We start from the raw sequence: 21,968 nt of genomic DNA, 5'->3' as shown, positions 1-21,968 counted from the left end.
AGTGGAGAATACCTGGTGAAGGTTGGAAGACGGGAAATGGAGGCATTGAGGAGGACTCAGTAAAAATATTTGGACCAAGCATTGGGTTAGTGGTGGGATGGGGGAATCTTGGGAAAGAAAGGTTGGAGGGAGGTTTAGGTATATAGTTTGACATTAGTGTAGAGATGCCAGGTAGACATTTAGGTGTGAGGGTACAATGTTGGGAACCATGGATGCACACTGGGCTTCATCAGAATATTTATACTATATAACGCTATAGAAGTAGATAGTTGATACTTGGTGCTTAGCAGGTTCTAGGCAATTTGCTTACATAAACCAATTTAATATTACAAGTATATGAAGTTGCCTCCCACTTTATAAATAGGGAAACTGAGGCGTGGAGAGGTTAAATCATTTGCTTCCATGTAAAGTATGGAGCTGGACTCACCCAGGCAGACTCGCACAGTCCATGCACTTAATCATCCTTACCACATGGGATAAGACGGCCTTAGAGAGTAAGTGTAGCTGCTGAGGGGACTGGCCTGGTTCAGATTAGCATCTTGAGGTGACATGAGGAGGATCAATGGAGACTATGAGAATAGCCAGGGAAGAAGTGTTCGAGCTAGGAGGAGTGGCATCCTACTGTGCAATTAAGAAGCATGAGTGGATGTGACAGGACTTTTCAGTAGTCAAGACAGATGAAGGCCAAGACTTGACTACTGGATTTGACTAATGAGGATTATTGATAGCTTTGATGGGAGCAGTGTCAGTAGATTTATGTCTGGTGAGGGGGCAGAGAAGGATAGAATTGAGTAAATGCTACCTCCATCAATCACGTGTCCAGGGAGGTGGGTCCTGTTACCCTTTACTTTTCCAGTGGAGGACTTGAGGTGCTATGGCAGCTAGCAGGTGGTTGTGTTGATTGGGATTTTATTGGCTATGATCTACCTTCCCTCTGGCCCACCTTTAACAGACTGAGCTCTCCCATTACAGTGATAACACAGTAGCATTGTGTAAACAGGGCACAATGGATGCTGATTTTAAATGGGCCCCTACAGACTGGAGCACACCCAGGTAGAGCACATAGACTGTACTGTGGAAGCCCCATGAGGAATAGTCGTAAATTTAAGTATGTTCTGCTTGGTAACAAGCTCATGATGCCACGTTCCCCTTTGATAGCAATTTAGAGACCTTTCTTTAGCACTATGGGGCAAATTAAAATCTTTTCAAGGAAACAGTAGACAGGTTGTTAGATCTTCCCAATGATTGGAATTGTTTGAATTTGGGCATAGGCCTCTATTGCTGATGGTGAAGCTCTGACCTTGTTAAACTCTTTCATTGATGAGTTCATTCAAGTCTCACTGAAATCCTGAGAGGTTGGCAGTGCCATCACCATCTATTGACATATGAAGAAACTGAGGTTAAGTTATAAGCCCTAAACGACATCAGTTAGTGTAGAGCCTGGATAACCAGGTGTTGTCTGCCTTACAGCATGTGCCATTTTTTCTTCTTTTGGTTTTTTGAGACAGGGTCTCTCTGTGTATCCCTGGCTGTCTTGGAACTCCTTCTGTAGACCAGGCTGGCCTCAGACTCAGAGATCACCCTGCCTCTGCCTCCAGAGTGCTGGGATTAGAGGCGTGTGCCACCATGCCCATTGATCATTTGCTGTTTAACACTTGGAACCCTGCTTCTCCTGGAACAAGATACTGACTTTCAGTGGGGCACATTGCAGAGGGTTCTGTGGCATCAGCTGATAGATGGGACTAGATGACCATTAAAGACTCTTTAGTAATAAAAGTTCTGTAACTTCAAGGGCTATTTTAGCTCCAGTGGGAAAGGGATTGGGCTAAAAGTCTTTCAATCTGAAGCCTGAACTTGACTATGTTCTTAGCATCAGCTTTCTGAGACTCTATGGTGGGATCATGTGTGCCTGTGTGTGTGGACATATGTATTCAAATGCAGTCATGCCTTTAGTCCAGACAGCTGCAAATCTTGGGCAAACTCCTTAATAATTGAGTCTAGCTTTGTTTATCTCAAACTATTTGTTTCTCCTTAAAACTTAGGTAACCTTATTTTTCACCTCTCATGTTGACTTGGCTCTTTCCCACAGATTTAAGAGTACAGCAAAGCCAGCTATGCTTAGAGTTCATTTTTACTCAGCTAGATAAATCAAGAGTACAGGAAGCAGAGTACATGTCAGTTGTTAATTATATCCTGAGTCACTCTGCCAAAAATTGGTTCCTGCCCTAGTATCAAAGTAAGAATCTCACAAGCAAAACAAAAACAAACCATTAGGAGCTGGGTGTTGTTGACTCATGCCTTTAATCCCAGCACCCCAGTAGCAGATGCAGGAGGATCTCTGAGTTTGATGCCAACCTGGTCCACAGAGCAAGTTTCAAGACAGCTAGGCCTACACAGAGAAACCCTGTCTCAAAAAAATAAGAGTCTCATATGCAATATTAACACAGAACACTAGTCTTACTGGAGTTTTTGATATATATTATATAATTTGAGAGTGTATGTACGTATACATGCACATGCCACATGCCTTAATGTACACGTGATGGTTAGAGAACAACTTGCAGGATTCAGTTCTCTCCTACAACAATGTGGATCCCAGGGATGGAGCCCCAATCCTAAGGATTGGCAGCAGATGACTCTACCTGCTGTATATTATTTTTATATATTTATTGAGAAAAATTAACACAAAGTACTCTGGTTTTCTTTATTTTTTAAAATAATTTTATTTTATGTGCATTGGTATGAATGTGTCAGATTCCCTGGAACCAGAGTTAGTTTTAAACTGCCATGTGGGTGCTAGAATTTGAACCTGTGTCCTCTGGAAGAGCAGTCAGTGCTCTTAAACACTGAGCTATCTCTCTTGCTCCATGTACTCTGGATTTCTGAATTGTCTTCAGGATAAAATTTCATTTTTATATAATTACTTTATTTGGAATATACTCAGAAAACTTAGAAAATGCATATGCTAAATATTAATAAGGTAATACTGGGCACACAACTGTTACCCTTCAAAGAGAAAAGGTTCCTTTTATTTAGATAATATATCTGATAAAATATTCTAATGAGCTCATTTTATATTATTCTTAACTCCAATGAAATGCATCAAATCCCATTATGATTATCTGGGATTGGCACATAAAGCAATTTGGAACATTTTTAAAGAGAACTCTGTGGTGGTTTGAATGAAAATGGCCTCTAGAGACTCAGGGAGTGGCACTATTGGGCGATGTGGCCTTGGAGGAAGTGTGTCACTGGGGGTAGGCTTTGGGGTTACAGAAGTCCTGCTGATCAGGCTGTAGAACTCTCAGCTACCTCTCCAGCACCATGTCTGCCTGCATGCTGCCATGTTTCTCACCATGATGATAATAGACTAAACCTCTGAACTGTAAGCCAGTCCCAATTAAATGAATTTTTTTCTAAGAGTTTGCTGTAGTCATGGTGTCTCTTCCCAACAGTAAAGTCCTAACTAAGACAAACCCTAAGCGGATATTGTCATGCATGCCTGTAACAGGAGACTGAGGAAAGAGGATTGCTGTAAGTTTGAAGACCACTTGGGTTATATACTAAGTGTCTAAGATCTAGTGTTGTATAGCAAGATCCCCATCTCAAAACAAAACAAAAGAACAGCAGCCAAAACAACAAACAAAAAACAGAAGCAGGAGGCACTGATGCTCAGCAATGACCTCAAAGAACTGTGTTGTAACACCAGGGCTACAACTTCTCACAGGTTCAGGCGAGGGAATTTGAGGATTGAATAAAGACAAGACAGCTGGTCATTCTTGCAAGAAAAATGACCTTTATTTCAAAGGGGAGGAGACACCAGACATCAGACACAGTGGAAAGTTACTCAGGTCAGAGGTTCATGCTCCCAAGCCCCCGGCAATAGGGATGTGTAGATAGTTTGCATTCTTGTATACAGGACTAGTTGAAAGGAGGGAACGAGGGAACCCTTGAATTAAATGGTACAGGAGACTGCTTCCTGAGCATTACACCAGTAGCACAGACACTGAGGGCAAGAATTGATAAATGGGACCTCCTGAAACTGAGAAGCTTCTGTAAGGCAAAGGACACAGTCAGCAAGACAAAACGGCAGCCCACAGACTGGGAAAAGATATTCACCAACCCCACATCTGACAGAGGGCTTCAGTACTTATCCCTAGTATAGGTGTGGACTTTGGGAGCCCATTCCATATAGAGGAATACTCCCTGAGCCAAGACACACGGGGATGGGCCTAGGACTTATCCCAAAGGATACAATAGACTCTGATGGCACCCTATGGAAGGCCTCACCATCCAGGGGGAGCAGAAAGGATATGTGATAGGGTTTTAGTTGGAGGGGGTGGTAGGGGAGGACAGGAGGGAGAAGGGAACTGGGATTATCATGTAAAACAACCCTGTTTCTAATTCAAATTTTAAAAAGTTGAAAAAAAAAAAGAAAAGAAAGGAGGGAACAAGGAAGTAAATTCCTAGCCAAGGTCAGCAGACCCCAAGGGCACAGTGGGTCACCCTTAATCATGAGATGATCAGCAGACCCCAAAAAGGTCCCAACAGAATTGTGCCCCAAGTAAAAAGCAGAGCTGGTGGCAGCCGGGGCTCCCAAACCTAAGTCCAAACTTACTTGTGACTTTTATCTCTTGCTTTGTATTTTCCCCTTTCATGTTATATTAATGTTGTATTAGCTGGGTTTTATTACAAGCAACAGAAGCCAACTCTAGCTAGCATGCAGAAAAAGTGGATAGAAGGATGAGGGCTATTTTTGGATTAGAAAGAGCAGCTAAAATGCATGAGCCACACCAGTACAAATTAAGACCGTGTTGGTGGACAGATTAATGTTTGCTTCATCCCTGAGCACTGTGGTAGCATTGAGTACCCCCAAAAGATTTAGCTAAGCCAACCTCATATTAGGGAGGCTGGGCCTCTTAATTGATAATTTTCAAAGAAGACATAAAATAATGGGACATGGCAGGAAAAACGTATGTCATGAATAAGGAGACGTTTTTTCTAAATGGAAATTGGAATGCTTAACTAAAGGTCACTGTCATGACACTACATGTGTTTCTGCTTCCTACTCCATTGGAAATGCCTCCAGAGCTTGGGCTGTGTTCATTCATCTGTGAATCCCCAGTACTTGTTACAGTACTCATTCACATAGACAGTCATCAATAGTTACTATTGAATAGATGAGCAAATGGAGATGCTTTGACTAGTCTCCCCAAGACTTAGGAAGGTTACAAGAGACCTCTCCCGTTGACCTCACTTTTGGGGTCATATGGAACAGTCAGTGTAGTACCCTGTGGGAGTGAAATCTGAACCCAGAGCTGAGAGCCATGCAGGCATTTCACTGTAAACCCTTGCCTTCTGCTTTCCTGATCCTGTGCTCTTCTGACTGCATGCTAGCATGACCTGTGGCATTTAAACACCCATGCCCAAGCCTTGCCTTTGACTAAGTCACAAACTCCAGGAATTGGGAGCTGTGCCCAGGATGGTTGTTCTTAAAGCCCCCTGGATGATTCTAAAGACAGCCAGAGTTTGGCTCCACCAAGCCACACTCTTGCTTTAGTAAGAGATAACTAATTGGGCTTTTATATGTCAGCTGTGATGATTAGACATACAGTCTAAATGCTGATTAGCTGCCCCATGGTATATCTGCTTGGATTTCCACCCCACTTTTTCTGTTGGGTATTTTTTAAATAAATGGCCTTTTCCATTTTTATACACAGACCTAGCAAATCAAGAAAACTGTTTGCCATTGAGAAGAAACAGATTCCAGGGCTGGTGTGGCTTCAGTATAGCAAAGAGCTCCAGTTATAAATTACACCTGTTGAAGTAACTAACCCACTCCAAGGAAGAATTGCAATCTGATCTTTATTTCTTTCTCTTGTTGCTCTTAATCTGCACCTGTATTTAGTTTGCTCCTCTTGACAGTTGCTGCTTTATAGTATCTACCAATGGATGGTTTTATTAGAGATGTGATACAAAAAGCAATTTGCTTCTAGTGGGAAATCTTAGAACTGGGTCTAACGTAAAGTAAAGTGAGTTTTGCCCTAAGGCCGACAGCACAGTAGAAAAATTGCCTCTAAACCTAAAGCCTCTGGAATAGTCTTCAGTATGATTTCATTTGGTTTATGATGTAGGAAAATAGGGAATTCAGGGTTAGTGGAAATTCTTGTGAACAAAAAGGAAACGGATACTAATTGTCATCTAAATCAGTGCTCTTCGTCAGGGGTAGTCTTTGCCTGGCTGCCATTGAACTGTGTCTAGGGACTTTTGGCTGTCCTATTCTGGTGATGAGGTCATGGTATTCTACTGGCACCTAGCAGGCAGAGAGGTCAGGAGTGCCACTAAACAGATTGGTCAGGACAGCCCCCACAGCAAAGGGTTATCTAGCCTGAGGCTAGATACCAGTGGTGCTGAAGCTGACTTACCCTGTCATAGGTGAGGAGTTGAAATCAACCCATTTCATGATGATCTAAAGGGATTTCTTTGTGCTTTAGGAGAACTGGGTCTCCTGTAAACAAGAAAATTTAGTGGCAGCTGAGCTTCTTTGGGATGGTTTCTTGTCTGAAGCCATCTTGTGCTCTTCATACCATCTTCTGTTGTCTGGCATAGGCAGCTCACTGAACAGTTGGTGTTGGCTAAGACACTTGTGGACACTGTCAAGTTACACAGGAGGAGCATTTGAGGACACTCTTCTGTCCTTACACTTTCTCTCATCCTTCAGGAACAGTCCTTGCCTGACACTGAGGATTGTGCTGGGTAACTGGATTTTCTGTTTTGTCATTTTTCTTACATGGCATTCCTGTGGAGAGTTGAGTTTTCTTTTTTTTTTTCCTTGTTTCCTGTTTTTATTTGCATGCCACTTTTTAAAGAGAGGGAGAAAGTAAATAAATAAATTTCAGTGAGTAGCAAAATGGGAAAAAAAATCTGGGAGGAATTAGAGGATATGAAACCATGATCCAAATATATTACATGAAAATATTTCAACAAAGAATTAGCAATTGCTACAATTTTTTAAAAAAGAATGAAGAACAAAAAGGGAGGTAGAAAAAGATAGGTGAGTTGGGGGGGGGTAAAATGACCAATATGATCAAACAATAGCATATAAAATTCTCAAGAAGTTAACAAAGTGAGAAAAATAATAGTCTTGTCATAACAAAGACAGATAGGTCTTCTGTTGATTACTTTTTACAACAATGAAAGGTTAATAGAGTTATTATCATTTATCAACTGCTTTGCTATAAACTTGAAATTTACTTTTTTTAACATTTATTTTTATTTAAATTAGAAACAAACCTGCTTCACATGGCAATCCTAGCTCCCTCTCCCTCCCCTCCTCCCCCGACCCCCACCAAACACTCACCCCATCCCCCCTCCACTCCCCAGGGAGGGTGAGGCCCTTCATGGGGGATCCCCAAAAATCTGTCATATCTTCCAGGGCAGGGCCTAGGCCCTCCCCTATGTGTCCAGGCTGAGAGAGCATCCCTCCACGTGGAATGGGCTCCCAAAATCCATTCATATGCCAGGGATAAATACTGATCCACTACCAGAGGCCTCATAGATTGCCAAGGCCTCCTCACTAACACCCACATTCAGGGGGTGGAATAGTCCTATGCTGGTTTCCCAGCCATCAGCCTGGGGTCCATGAGCTCTCCCTTGTTCAGGTCAGCTGTTTCTGTGGGTTTCACCAGTCTGGTCTTGGCCCCTTTGCCCTTCACTCCTCCCTGTCTGAAACTGAGTTCCAGGAGTTCAGTTCAGCATTTAGCTGTAGGTGTCTGCCTCTGCTTCCATCAGCCACTGGATGAAGACTCTAGGATGGCATATAAGGTAGTCATCAATCTCATTATAGGGGAAGGGCATTTAGGGTAGCATCTCCACTATTGCTTAGGTTGCCAGTTGATGTCATCCTTGTAGATCTCTGGAAATCTCCTTAGTGTCAGATCTCTCCTCAAACCTATAACGGCTCCCTCTATTATGATATCTCTCATCCTGCTCTCCTCTATACTTGCCCCCCTCAACCTTCCTGCTCCCCCATTTCTTCCTCTCCCCTCTTTTCCTCTTCTCTTTCTCCCAGCTCCCTCTCCCCTCCTCCCATGCTCCCAATCCATTCAGGAGATCCTGTCCCCTTCCCCTTCTCCAGGGTCTCTCTTAGGGTACTCCCTGTTTCCCAGCCTCTCTGGTGTTGTGGATTGTAGGCTGGAAATCCCTAGCTCCATGTCTAAAACCCATATATGAGTGAGTACATACCCAGTTTGTGACTGGGTTACTTCACTCAGAATGGTTTCTTCTAGTGCCATCCATTTGCCTGTGAATTTCAAGATTCCATTGTTTCTTTCCCTGAGTAGTACTCCATTGTGTAAATGTACCACATTTTTTTTTATCCATTCTTCAGTTGAGGGGCATCTAGGTTGTTTCTAGGTTCTGGCTATTACAAATAATGCTGCTATGAACATAGTTGAACAGATGTCCTTGTTGTATGAATGTGCTTCTTTTGGGTATATGCCTAAGAGTGGAATTGCTGGATCTTGTGGTAGACTGATTCCCATTTTCCTGAGGAATTGCCATACTGATTTCCAAAGTGGCTGTACCAGTTGGCACTCCCACCAGCAATGGAGGAGTGTTACCCTTTCTTCACATCCTTTCCAGCATTTACTGTTGTTGGTGTTTTTGGTTTTAGCCATTCTGACCAGAGTAAGATGGTATCTCAGAGTTGTTTTGTTTTGCATTTCTCTGATGGCTAAGGATGTTGAGCACTTTCTTAAGTGTCTTTCAGCTATTTTAGACTCCTCTATTGAGAACTGTCTATTTAGTTCTGTCTATTTAGCTTTCTATTGTATAGTTTTAGCTTCTTTGTCAAAAATCAGGCATTGTATTAAGTGAGTTAGCCAAGGCACAGTGCTATGAGTAAACAGGCTGACTTTAGCAGTGTCTTATTCAGAAGCCATGCTCCCGACCACTTCACTGACCACTTATCTCACAGGGGAGAGTGCCTTACACAAGTTCTGGGTCATGCCTTGTCTCTTGAGAACTTTCTTCTGGACTTTTAGACAACCATCTACTTTTTTAAAAATAATATTTTTATTTTATGTGTTCAGGTGTTTTGCCTACTTATGTCTGTGCACTGCATGCTCACCTGGTGCTCATGGAGTCTAGAAGAGGACATCAGATGCCCCTGGAACAGGAGTTACAGACAGTTGTGAGCTACTGTGTGGGTGCTGGGAACTGAAATCAGGTCCTCTAGAAGAGCAGACAGTGTTCTTTTAAATGATGGAGCACCTCCAGCCCCCAAACACCCTTCTTCTTACATGTCTAAGTCTCAGTGTGTACATGTGGAAAGAGAGTAGGCTGATGTGGATCTGAGAGGCATGGCACTAAGGACTCTACCCTTGTGATCACATCTAACTTGATTGACTTCCTAGAGGCTTCAACTCCAAATGCCATACCCTGGAATTTGAATTAATGCTTCAAAATACAAAATTTGGAGGAGAATCAAGATTTAAACATTCAATCTCTATTCATGACTTATTGCTTGATACATGGTTTCAGAGTAAGCTTAGGGTAAGACGACAGCTAGTGAGAGGTAACATGAGGGAGCCTTCTCTCTCTCTCTCTCTCTCTCTCTCTCTCTCTCTCTCTCTCTCTCTCTGTGTGTGTGTGTGTGTGTGTGTGTGTGTGTGTGTGTGTGTGCGCGCACACATGCATATTTCTATGTATGGGAAACAAATGAAATGATTTCTGAAGCAAAGGTAAGTAAGAATTAGGCACCAGTTACTTCCTGAGTATCCTAGCATTGTCTGTAGCTGTGAGAGACCTCGCACCTGTGTCCTAAAGATGGGACACCATGTACACTGCTGCTGCCACACCATCTTTTTGTCCCTCCCACCTGCTCATTCCCAGGAGGAAATCAAAGGCAGGGGAGGATGAGGCTTAGATAGAGGTCTGGGGCCCTCCTGGGGTGCAGATGGAAGTGGAAACGGTGAACCTGGGGAAGGTATTCAGGGAGACTGGAGAGTAACAAATGGAGGTAGGCTGGTTGTCCTTGGAAGTGTATTTATGGAACAGGAAGAGAAATGCGGGTGTGAAACATGGCATCATTGAAGGAAACCAGGGGTAAGAAATCATAGAGATCAAGAAAAGAGAGGGCTCCATGGGATTTCCTCAGATGAGATGCTGCTAGAAAGGGCTAAGAGGATGAAGCAAACATGGTTGTGGATTTAACAAATAGAAGATAGCTGGTAGCTTATTTAAAAAAACTATGGGAAGACTTATGTTGTTAGTCCTCTAATCTATACTTTGTATCTCAGGATATGGCACAGGCATTCATTCTGCAGCCCTAGAGAGGGATGTGGGAGTAATCCTATAAGCATTTCATACTTTCTGTATTTAAGTGGTCCTCAAGACCCATGGACACTATCCCTAAATAATAATACTTCTCCTTCCCCATGATTCCTGTCTATTTTCCACGCCCTTGGCCATTCACACTCTCGACTGGACTATAGCAGCCTGCTATCCTCTCATTACTCAGCCCTCCTCTCAGTGATTTTTCTAAGATATATCTGATTGTATCAGTTCCATGTTGAAAAGAGGGATTCAGGGAGTCCTTATTTCCCATAGCTGATATTTGTAACCTAAATCTAATAAGAGAAAATGATTTAGGAATATGGGAATATAAGCATGCATGTGGATCTTGGCAAAAATATAGCTGTAAGCAGACACTCAAGATAAATCTAGCACCGCAAATGGTTTAATGCACTGAGTCCAAACTCAGGGTTATTTATGAGCAAGTCTGGGTCAGCTGGTTTCTGACTGCCAAACCAATGCCCTGAGGAGCTGTTCTTTCTTCTCTAGCCACTTAGGACCAGCAATACATATATGATGGGCAACTTCCAGAACATGCCACACGCTGCCTCTTTAAAGTATTTATATGGTTACTCTCCTTGCTAACTTGCCAGGCAACCCTTTCTTCTTTCTGCCTTCAGGTGTCACTTGGAAGTTTTTTCTCATGAGTACCCTTGAATAGCCCCTCTTCTCGCCTGCTCCTCTAGCACTCACTGTGCCCTGTTAGAAGCAGTAGTTATCTGTCTCTCCATATGGACTTAGGGGTATGGCTGTGTCTTTACATTCATGCCTGGGACCTATGTACAGTCTGTCATGTAGAATAATATAAACAAAAGGACTGATATGCTAAAAAAAAAAAAAAAAACTGGATGGCTTTTTTTTTTTTTTTTTTTTGCCCTTAGATGCCTTCAGTCAGACCACGGAATGGCTGAAAGAGTCTATAGATGAAGAACTCCTTTCTGAGACTGCTGTATCTCCTGGAACTGAACAGAGTCCCACACCAAGCCTAAGCCCTCTGTTGGTGCTAAATAATTGTTACTTGAAACTACTTCAGTGGGACTATCAGACAAAGGTCTTACCAGAGGTGAGTGGCTTTTCCCTCCACCAGGGTGTCCAGCATTTGAATTCCTAAGTCCTAACTCTGAATCAGATGACCTGTCTGTGTTGCATATGGTGTGGCAACTATAATCAGATAAAAATGAGAGTATGGATATGACGTTGCTTATTTTACATTTTCATGGCATTGTGCTTCCCTTTCTATTTTTACATTTTACATAAATATGCTAGACACTCTTGACAGATGGAACACGGCTTCAAGAACTGACAGAAAAGCTGAATCAATTGAAAATGATTGCCTGCTTGTCCCTAATTACCAACAACATGGTGGGTGCTATTACAGAAGGCCTGCCTGAGCTTGCAAACAGGTTAAAAAGGATTTCAGCTGTTCTACTCGAAGGCATGAATAAAGAGTAAGTTCTTTATGTATGTATCTGCCCCCTCACATATGAAGGTTCTGCATGTGTTTCCCAAAACAGGCAACAACCTTGGCCATGAGGATGCCCCAGTCACTACTGGCTTTAAAATTTCTCACACCACCTTTCTACTGTGTCTTTTAGCATCTCAAAAGTTGTAGATGTCCTTTCATGGAAAGGCAGAGGTGTTTCCCCTTTCAGTGGTGTGCCCAAAAGCTTTTCTGTGACAGTGCTGTGGAAAAAGCATAACCAGAAATCCACAGAGCCATGTGCAGAACTGTGTTGTCAAAGAGGCTTTTCCAGATTTATGGGTCTACTCTATCCTTTTCTTTCATAAGATAATTATTGACTTTAATGGAGCCAAACTGTGAAGGTTTTAAAATAGAGACACTTCTGTCTAATGTAAGCCTAATGAAAGCTTTGCTTTCAGTTCTATCCCACTGAGACACTGTCACAGTCAGAAGACAGGTCTTGTCACTGTTCCTGTGGCTCTTACTTGGCTCAGTGCCCCCTGATGCTTTGCCTTTCAGTGTTTTTAGGCCCATGTCCTCTGTTCCTACCACCGAAGGGACATGCACTTGTCCTTCCTTCTGTTAGAAAGAACACGACCCATGTGGTAAAACCCAGAACAGGAATCTTATGTGGCTTGGGATCCATACTTCTCATTTTGGGCTGAAACTCAAAGGATAGGGTTTGTCTTGGTCTGTGTAAGTGGAAACAGACAGACTAAGCCTTGGCTTATCTCACTGTCCAAGGCCCTACCCTTTTACTGACTCTGATACTGACCTGCCACACACCTTAGTTCATGTCTCAGGACCCAAGACCCACACAGAAACAACACCTTCCTCTGTCCTTGTAACTGGTCTGTCTCTACATTTCTTTGCACTGGGAACTGTTGCTTTCCAGAAAGGTTTTTTTTTTTTTCATTAGGTGTTCACTGAGCATCCAGTGCTGCCAAGTGTTATTATGAAGCATATAGAAACAGTGTGTAGAAGCTAAGGCTTTCAGATCAGGTGACCGGGTGACACTCAGCTCTGTGGCTGCCTTGTTAAGTGTGACTGAGAAGTTCCTGAGCACTTCTGAGCATTATTTTCTCATGTGGAAAGAATAATTGGGGCTGGGAAGATGGCTCAGTGGCTAAAGTGCTTGGTTTGCAAGCATGAGAACTGAGTTTGGATCCTGCAGCACCTGTGTAAAAGTCAAGCATGAGGAACCATGTCTGTAACCCTGGGTCTGTTCAGCTGAACAGAGAGAGAAATGAAACCTGGTTGCTCGCTGTCCTACAAGTCTACCTAAACTAGCTAGCCCCAGGTTCAGTGAGAGAGTGTAGCTCAAGAAGGAAGGTGGAGTGTGGTAGAGGAAGACACCTGAAGTTTATCTCTGGCCTTGACATGAACACAAGTGAGCATACTCCCCCACCCCACATACACAGGAAATGGATGATCATTTTCCCTAGTTTGAGACTGAGAATAAAAGATGACACCTAAGTGTCTGGCATACAGCATGTACTCAGTGTATGTTAGTTATTAATAACTGTTTAGGTGTTCAGTCGTCCTCCTTATTTCACGTTCTACTGGCTGTTTCATATAATGTAGAAACATTCCTGCCCAAGTACCTACCTTATAGAAGGAGTAACAGCATTTGTAATATAAAACAAGTAGATAACCTCAAGTCACCATAGACCCAGATGTCATTTGCATATGATTTGGTGATCTGTCACAGGGGCAGGTAAGATTTTGCTTTTTATTGTGAATAGGAAGCCTTGGTTTATATAAAATTTAATGTTTTCCTTTAGTTTAAGAACTTACTAACTAAAAACAGGAGAAAGCTAGAGCTTTACTCTATAGTGGTTTAAAATATCAGAAAGAAAAGATTTTATCAAAACAATCTATCCTTGTGTGACAGAGCCTGAGAGGGTAAGTCCAATGTGAGAGTACAGCAGATTAAGAGAGTAAGCAGTTAAGGCAGAACAGCAATGGTCCTGTACCACTTCCATGCTTTTCTCACTTAGCCCTTACTGTCTGCATGACATTCTGCTAGTGGTAGCTCTCAGGCATATAGCAAGTCCAGTGGTAGAGCCTGGATTTGAACCATGGTCTTCACAACATCAGACTTAAGTCCTAATTTCTCCATTATGCTACCTCCTATCACTAGGTTACCTATGGTTCTTTAGTTCATATTTTTCACAGTGATACATAAGAACCCTTTCTATATAATGACATCATTTTCAATTATTCTTTAATAGTGCAGACTAAAAACATCCTCACCAACTCCCTCTTATTGATTAAATGACCTACTCCTTAATTAATGTTTATACTGTCTTGACTATGTGTTTGCTTGTGGTTTTTTTTTTTTTTGCAGTTTTGAATTTGAATTAGAAACAAGATTGTTTTACATGACAATCCCAGTTCCCCCTCCCTCCCAACCTCCTCTACCACCACCACCCCAACTAAAACCCTACCTATCACATATCCTTTCTGCTCCCCCTGGATGGTGAGGCCTTCCATAGGGTGTCATCAGAGTCTATCGTATCCTTTGGGATAGGGCCTAGGCCCACCCCTGTGTGTCTTGGCTCAGGGAGTATTCCTCTATGTGGAATGGGCTCCCAAAGTCCACACCTATGCTAGGGATAAGTACTGAACTACTACAGGAGGTCCCATAGATTTCTGAGGTTTCCTCACTGAAACCCATGTTCCTGGGGTCTGGATCAGTCCCATGCTGGTATTCCAACTATCAGTCTGGGGACCAAGAGTTCCCTGATGTTCAGGTCAGCTGTTTCTGTGAGTTTCACCAGCCTGGTCTGGATCCCTTTGCTCTTCACTCATCCTTCTCTGCAACTGGGTTCCAGTTCAGTTCAGTGATTAGTTGTGGGTTTCTGTTTCTACTTCCACCAGCTGCTGGATGAAGGCTATAGGATGGCATATAAGTTCATCATCAATCTCATTATAAGGGGAGGGCATTTAAGGTAGCCTCTCCTCTGTTGCTTAGATTGTTAGCTGGTGTCATCTTTGTAGATCTCCAGGCATTTCCCTAGTGCCTGATTTCTCTGTAAACCAAAAATGTCTCCCTCTATTATGGTATCTCCATTCTTGTTGTCATCTATTCTCCTCACTCAAGCTTTCTGCTCCCTCATGTCCTCTGCATCCTCCTCTTCTCCCCTTCTCATTCTCCTAGCTCCCTCCCCCCTCTTCCTGTGCTCCCAATTTGCTCAGGAGCTCTTGACCCTTTCCCCTTCTCCAGGGGCCATGCATGTCTCTCTTAGGGTCCTCCTTGTTTATTAGATTTTTTGGCAGTGTGGATTGTAGGCTGGTAATCCTTTACTCTATGTCTAAAATCCACATATGAGTGAGTACATACCATGTTTGTCTTTTTGTGATTGGGTTACTTGCTCAGAATGTTTTCCTCTAGTTCCATCCATTTACCTGCAAATTTCAAGATTCCATTGTTTTCTCTGCTGAGTAGTACTCCATTGTGTAAATGTACCACATTTACTCTATCCATTCTTCAGTTGAGGGGCATCTAGGCTGCTTACAGTTTCTGGCTATTACAAATAGTGCTGCTATGAACATCATTGCACAGATGTCCTTGTTGTATGAATGTGCTTCTTTTGGGTATATGCCTAAGAGTGGAATTGCTGGATCTTGTGGTAGACTGATTCCCATTTTCTTGAGGAGTTGCCATACAGATTTCCCTAGTGGCTGTACCAGTTGGCACTCCCACCAGCAATGGAGGCGTGTTCCCCTTTCTCCACATCCTCTCCAGCATAAACTGTCATTGGTGTTTTTGATTTTGGCCACTCTGACCAGAATAAGATGGTATCTCAGAGTTGTTTTGAGTTGCATTTCTCTGATGGCTAAGGATGTTGAACACTTTCATATGTGTCTTTCAGTCATTTTAGATCTCTTTTGAGAATTGTCTATTTAGTTCTGTTCCCCATTTTTTAATTGGATTGTTTGGTGTTTTAGAGACTAGCTTCTTGAGTTCTTTGAATATTTTGGAGATCAGCCCTCTGTCAGATGTGGGGTTGGTGAATATCTTTTCCCAGTCTTTGGGCTGGTGTTTTGTCTTGCTGACTGTGTCCTTTGTCTTACAGAAGCTTCTCAGTTTCAGGAGGTCCCATTTATTAATTGTTGATCTCAGTGTCTGTGCTACTGGTGTTATGTTCAGGAAGCAGTTTCCTGTACCAATTCATTCAAGGGTACTTCCCACTTTCTCTTCTCATAGGTTCAGTGTGGCTGGATTTTTGTTGAGGTCTTTGATCCATTTGGACTTAAGTTTTGTGCATGGCAATAGACTTGGATCTATCTGCAGTCTTCTACATTCCAGCATCCAGTTATGCCAGCACCATTTGTTGAAGATATTCTCTTTATTCCATCGTATAAATTTGGATTGTTTGTCAAAAATCAGGTGTTCGCAGGTGTATGGGTTAATATCAGGGTTTTCAACTCTATTCTTTTGGTCTGTCTATTTTTGTGTCAATACCAAGCTGTTTTCAGGACTATAGCTCTGTAATAGAGCTTGAAGTCAGGGATGGTGATGCCTCCAGAAGTTCTTTTATTGTATAGGGTTGTTTTGGCTATCCTGGGTCTTTTGTTTCTCCATATAAAGTTGAGAATTGTTCTTTCAAGGTCTGTGAAGAATTGTGTTGGGATTTTGATGGGTATTGCATTGAATCTGTAGATTGCTTTTGGCAAGATTGCCATTTTTACTATGTTGATCCTACCTATCCAAGAGCATAGGAGATCTTTCCATTTTCTTGTATCTTCTTTAATTTCTTTCTTTAGAGACTCAAAATTTTTACAGTACAGGTCTTTCACTTTTTTTTGGTTAGTGTTACCCCAAGGTATTTTATTTTGTTTGTAGCAATTATAAAGAGTGATGTTTCTCTGATTTCTTTCTTCAGGAATGTGTCATCGGTATATAGTAGGGCTACAGATTTTTTTGAGTTAATCTTGTATCCTGACACTTCGCTGAAGGTGATTATCAGCTGTAGGAGTTCCCTGGTAGAGCTTTTCGGGTCACTTATGTAGACTATCATATCATCTGCAAATAGTGAACGTTTGACTTCTTTCTTTCTGATTTGTAATCCCTTGATCTCCTTTTGTTGTCTTATTGCTCTAGCTAGAACTTCAAGGACAATATTGAAGAGGTATGGAGAGAGTGGACAGCCTTGTCTTGTCCCTGATTTTAGAGGAATTGAATTGAGTTTCGCTCCATTTAATTTGATGTTGGCTGTTGGCTTGCTGTATATTGCTTTTATTATGTTAAATATGTAAGGTGTGTTCCTGTTATCCCTGACCTCTCCAAGGCCTTTATCATGAAGGGGTGTTGGATTTTTGTCAAAGGCTTTTTCAGCATCTAGTGAGATGATCATGTGGTTTTTTCCCCAGTCTGTTTATATGGTGGATTACATTGATGGATTTTCGTATGTTGAACCATCCTTGCATCCATGGGATGGAGCCTACTTGATCGTTGTGGATGATTTCTCTGATGTGTTCTTGGATTCGATTTGCCAGTATTTTTTTTTTTTTTTTGTCATAGCATTCACTCCTCTCTTTTTTTTTTCTTTTTTAAAATTTATTTATTAGTTCTAGTTAGGGAACAAGCTTGTTTCACATGTAAGTCCCTTCTCCCTCTCCCTCCCCTCACCCCATCCCTCCTCCCCCACCCCCAACCTACCCCCACCCCATCCACCCACCACTCCCCAGGCAGGGTAGGGCCCTCAACGGGGGCTCTGCAGTGTCCTCCAAATCTTCCTGTGCTGGGCCTGGGCCCTTCCCCATGTGTCCAGGGCCAGAGTGTATCCCTTCATGTGGGATGGGCTCTCAAAGTCCCTTCTTACACCAGGGAAAAATGCTAATCCACTTCCAGAGGCTTCCTGGAGTGCAGAGGCCTCCTTATTGACATCCATGTTCAGGGGTCTGGATCAGTCTTGTACTGGCCTCCCAGATAGCATTTGTGGTTGATGTGCTCTCCCTTGTTCAGGCCAACTGTTCCTGTGGGTTTCTCCAACCTGGTACAGACCCCTTCTATCTTCATTCCTCCCTCTCTTCAACTAAATTCCAGATTTCAGCTCAGTGTATATCTGTGGATGTCTGATTCTGCTTCCATCAGCCACTGGATGAGAGCTCTAGGATGGCATAAAGAGAAGTCATCAATCTCATTTTAGGGGAAGGACTTTTAGGTTATCCTCTCCACCATTGCCTGGATTGTCAGATTGTGTCATCCTTTTAGGTCTCTGGAGATCTCCCTGGTTCCAGATCTCTTCTCGGACCTATAGTGGCTCCCTCTGATATGGTATCTCTCATCTTGCTCCCTCTCCTCTATTTTCCCCCAACTCAATATATCTGCTCCTCCATTTCTTCTCCTCTCCTCCTCTTCTCTTGCTCTTATTGTGGCAGCTCCCTCTCCCCTACCCTCATGCTCCCAATTAGCTCAGGAGTTCATGCCACTTCCCATTCCTGGGGACCATTTATCCCTTAGAGTCCTTCATGTTTCCTAGTTTCTTTGGTGAAGAGGATTATAGGCTGGTAGTCCTTTGCTCTATGTCTAAAATTCATATATGAGTGAGTACATACCATGTTTGTCTTTTTGTGACGGTTACCTCACTCAGGATGGTTTCTTCTAGTTCCATCCATTTGCCTGAGAATTTCAAGATTCCATAGCTTTTTTCTGCTTAGTACCACATTTTCTCTACCCATTCTTCAGTTGATCATTCATCTAGGTTGCTTCCAGGTTCTGGCTATTACAAACAATGCTACTATGAACATGGTTGAACATATGTCCTTGTAGTATGGACATGCATTATTTGGGTATATGCCCAAGAAAGGAATTGTTGGATCTTGAAGTAGACTGATTCCCATTTTTCTGAGCAACCACTGTACTTATTTCACAAGTGGTCTTACAAGTTTACACTCCCACCAGCAATGAAGGAGTGTTCCTTTTTCTCCACATCCTCTCCAGCATAGATTGTCATTGGTATTTTTGATTTTTAGCCATTTTGACAGGTGTGGTATCTCAGAGTTGTTTTGAGTTGCATTTCTCTGATGGCCAAGGATTTTGAGCACTTTCTTAAGTGTCTTTCAGCCATTTCAGATTCCTCTGTTGAGAATTCTCTATTTAGTTCTGCACCCCACTTTTTAATTTCATTGTTTGGTGTTTTGGTGGCTAGCTTCTTGAGCTCCTTATATATTTTGGAAATCAGTCCTCTGTCAGATGTGGGATCAGTGAAGATCTTTTCCCATTCTGTGGGTGGTCGTTTTGTCTTACTGTTTCCTTTGCCTTGCAGAAGCTTCTCAGTTTCAGGAGGTCCCATTTATTAATTGCAGACCTCAATGTCTGTGCTACTGGTGTAATGTTCAGGAAGCAGTCTTCTGTGCCAATTTGTTCAAGGATAATTCCCACTTTCTCTTCTAAAAGATTCAGTGTGGCTGGATTTATGGTGAGATCTTTGATCCATTTGAAGTTAAGTTTTGTGCATGGTGACAGGTATGGACCTATCTTCAATTTTCTGCATGTCCGAATCCAATTGTGCCAGCACCATTTGTTGAAGATGCTATCTTTTTTCCATTGTATAGATTTAGCACCTTTGTCAAAAATAAGGTGTTTGTAGGTGCATGGGTCAATATCAGGGTTTTCAATTCTGTTCCATTCGTCTGTCTTTCTATTTTTGTGCCAATACCAAGCTGTTTTCAGAACTATGACTCTATAGTAGAGCTTGAAGTCAGGGATGGTGATGCCTCCAGAAGATCCTTTATTGTAAAGAGTTGTTTTGGCTATCCTGGGTTTTTTTTTTTTTCCATATAAAGTTGAGTATTGTTCTTTCAATGTCTGTGAAAAACTGTGTTGGGATTTTGATGGGGATTGCATTGAATCTGTAGATTGCTTTTGGCAGGATTGCCATTTTTACTATGTTAATTCTACCTATCCAAGAGCATGGGAGATCTTTCCATTTTCTGGTATCTTCTTTAATTTCTTTCTTTAAAGTCTCAAAGTTCTTATTGTACAGGTCTTTCACTTTTTTGGTTAGTGTTACCCCAAGATATTTTATATTACTTGTGGATATTGTGAAAGGTGATGTTTCCCTGATTTCTTTCTCATTGGATTTCTGATCTGTATATAGTAGGGCTACTGATTTCTTTGAGTTAATTTTGTATCCTGATTTGCCAGTATTTTATTGAGTATTTTTGCATCCATGATCATGAGGGATTTTGGTCTGTAGTTCTCTTCTTAGTGTGTCTCTGAGTGGCTTGGGTATCAAGGTTATTGAAGCCTTGTAAAAAGAGTTTGGCAATGACCCTTCTGCTTCTATTGTGTGGAATGCTTTGAGGAGAATTGTTATTAGATGTTCCTTGAATTTCTGGTAGAATTCTGCACTGAAGCCATCTGGCCCTGGGCTTTTTTTGGTTGGGAGACTTCTGATGACTGCTTCTATTTCATTAGGGTTTATAGGTCTATTTAAGTTGCTTATCTGTTCTTGATTTAATTTTGGTAAGTGAAATCTGACCAGAAAATTGTCCATTTCCTTTAGATTTTAGAATTTTGAGGAAAATAGGTTTTAGAAGTATTACCTGATGATTCTCTGGATTTCCTCTGTGTCTGTTGTTATGTCCCCATTTTCATTCCTGATTTCATTGATTTGCATGTCTATTCTCTGCTGTTTGGATAAAGGTTTGTCTATCTTGTTGATTTTCTCAAAGAACCAACTCTTTGGTGTTTGCTTATTTGTTAGTTATTAGAAAGTAGTTATGGGAATTAGCTGCCTTTGGTCATGATCATTCTAGAACTTCAGGTAATGTGGCCTCTCAGTATCTCTGTTGTTTTTGACTTGTGTTGTAGATTTACTGCTATAGGCACAGAAAAATTAATTTTTTCTACTCTATAAGCTTATTTAAAATCATCTTTGAAATGGTTAAAAGCATGTGGCTGCTCATTCAGATGACTTGGGTTCAGTTCCCAGTACATACATGGAATCTCACAACTATCCATAACTCTAGTTCCAGAGGATCTGATGACCTCCCCTGGCCTCCACAGGCACCAGGCATGCATATAGTACACATATGTGCATGCCTGTGAAACACTCATAATGTAAGATAAATCTTTCAAAATGTGTATGAAAGAATCCACTCATACCAGTGGGTTTAAGAAGTAAATGGATATTTTCTGTCCCTTTGCTAAATCTGTGAAAATGGGGTTTTATATGCTTTTCTGTCAGACACTGGCTACCCAGCTGCATGGTTTTCAGCACTTAGAAATCTGTTGTGTGAGAACATTAGTAATTGGGAGAGGCCAATTATCTGATCATTTCAATAAAAGCAATTATTGTTGCTGTAAGAGAAAATTGTCAAGCATCTGCAGTAAGTATATTTTAAAATAAAACAAAAGATGCCTGAAGACTCAGACTCGGCCTGATGCAGTTCGCTCTGTTTTCTAGGACCTTTAACTTGAAGGAAGCCCTGAATTCTATTGGTGTTCAGACTTGTGCTGAAGTTAATAAGGCCCTGAAAGAGAGAGGCTCACCCACTTTAAATGCTGAGGCTCAAGCTAATCTCATCGGTCAGTTTTCAAGTCTCGGAGAGAAGGACAATCCTGTCTGTACCTTGATGGGTAAGTCCTCTTTATTTTTAAACCAGTTTCTGCCTGAGTTTCAGTTTGCTTTAACTTGCTGTATCTGACAGTATTTAAGTATCAGCCATATTTTAGTGTTAAACACAGATTTTGTGTTTAAAAGCAATTCAGATTTTGGATTTTCAGATTAGAAATCCACTCCAGTACTCTATAGCCAACCAAACAAAAAGCCCAAACATCTAAAACACCTGTGATACATCTTGAACTCTGGGCAAAAGTTACTGCCTTACTATTGCTCTGAGCAACTTGGAGAGGAAAGGTTTATTGCCCTCACAGTTCCATATAACAGTTCATCATCAAAATCAGTGAGGGCCGGAATCTAGAGGCAGGAACTGATGGAGAGGCCATGGAGGAGTGCTCTGTCTGACTTACTTATATGGCTTGCTCAGCCTGTTTTTTATAGACCCCAGGGCCACCTGCACAGGGGTGTCCCCTCCCATAATGGTCTAGTCCCTATCATTGACCACTAATTGAGAAAATGTTCAGCAGGCTTGCCTACAGCCTGACTTTAAGGAGGTAGTTCCTCTGTGGAGG

The 21,968-nt window shown here is 41.9% G+C and overlaps 1 protein-coding gene across 2 annotated transcripts in view; it reads left to right on the top strand.

The window, feature by feature from the left end:
* Window positions 1-21,968, top strand: part of LOC100766824 (T-complex protein 11-like protein 2) — a 46,536-nt gene that overhangs the window by 19,424 nt on the left and 5,144 nt on the right. For both annotated transcript variants that reach the window (XM_027392509.2, XM_027392508.2), the window contains exons 7-9: window positions 11,238-11,419; window positions 11,623-11,804; window positions 21,241-21,413. In XM_027392509.2, coding sequence (XP_027248310.1) covers window positions 11,238-11,419; window positions 11,623-11,804; window positions 21,241-21,413 — 537 coding nt within the window. The remainder of the gene's footprint in view (window positions 1-11,237; window positions 11,420-11,622; window positions 11,805-21,240; window positions 21,414-21,968) is intronic.

This window comes from Cricetulus griseus (assembly GCF_003668045.3).
Source record: "Cricetulus griseus strain 17A/GY chromosome 1 unlocalized genomic scaffold, alternate assembly CriGri-PICRH-1.0 chr1_0, whole genome shotgun sequence".
Lineage (NCBI taxonomy): Eukaryota > Metazoa > Chordata > Mammalia > Rodentia > Cricetidae > Cricetulus > Cricetulus griseus.
This window is presented reverse-complemented; position numbering and strand designations above follow the sequence as displayed.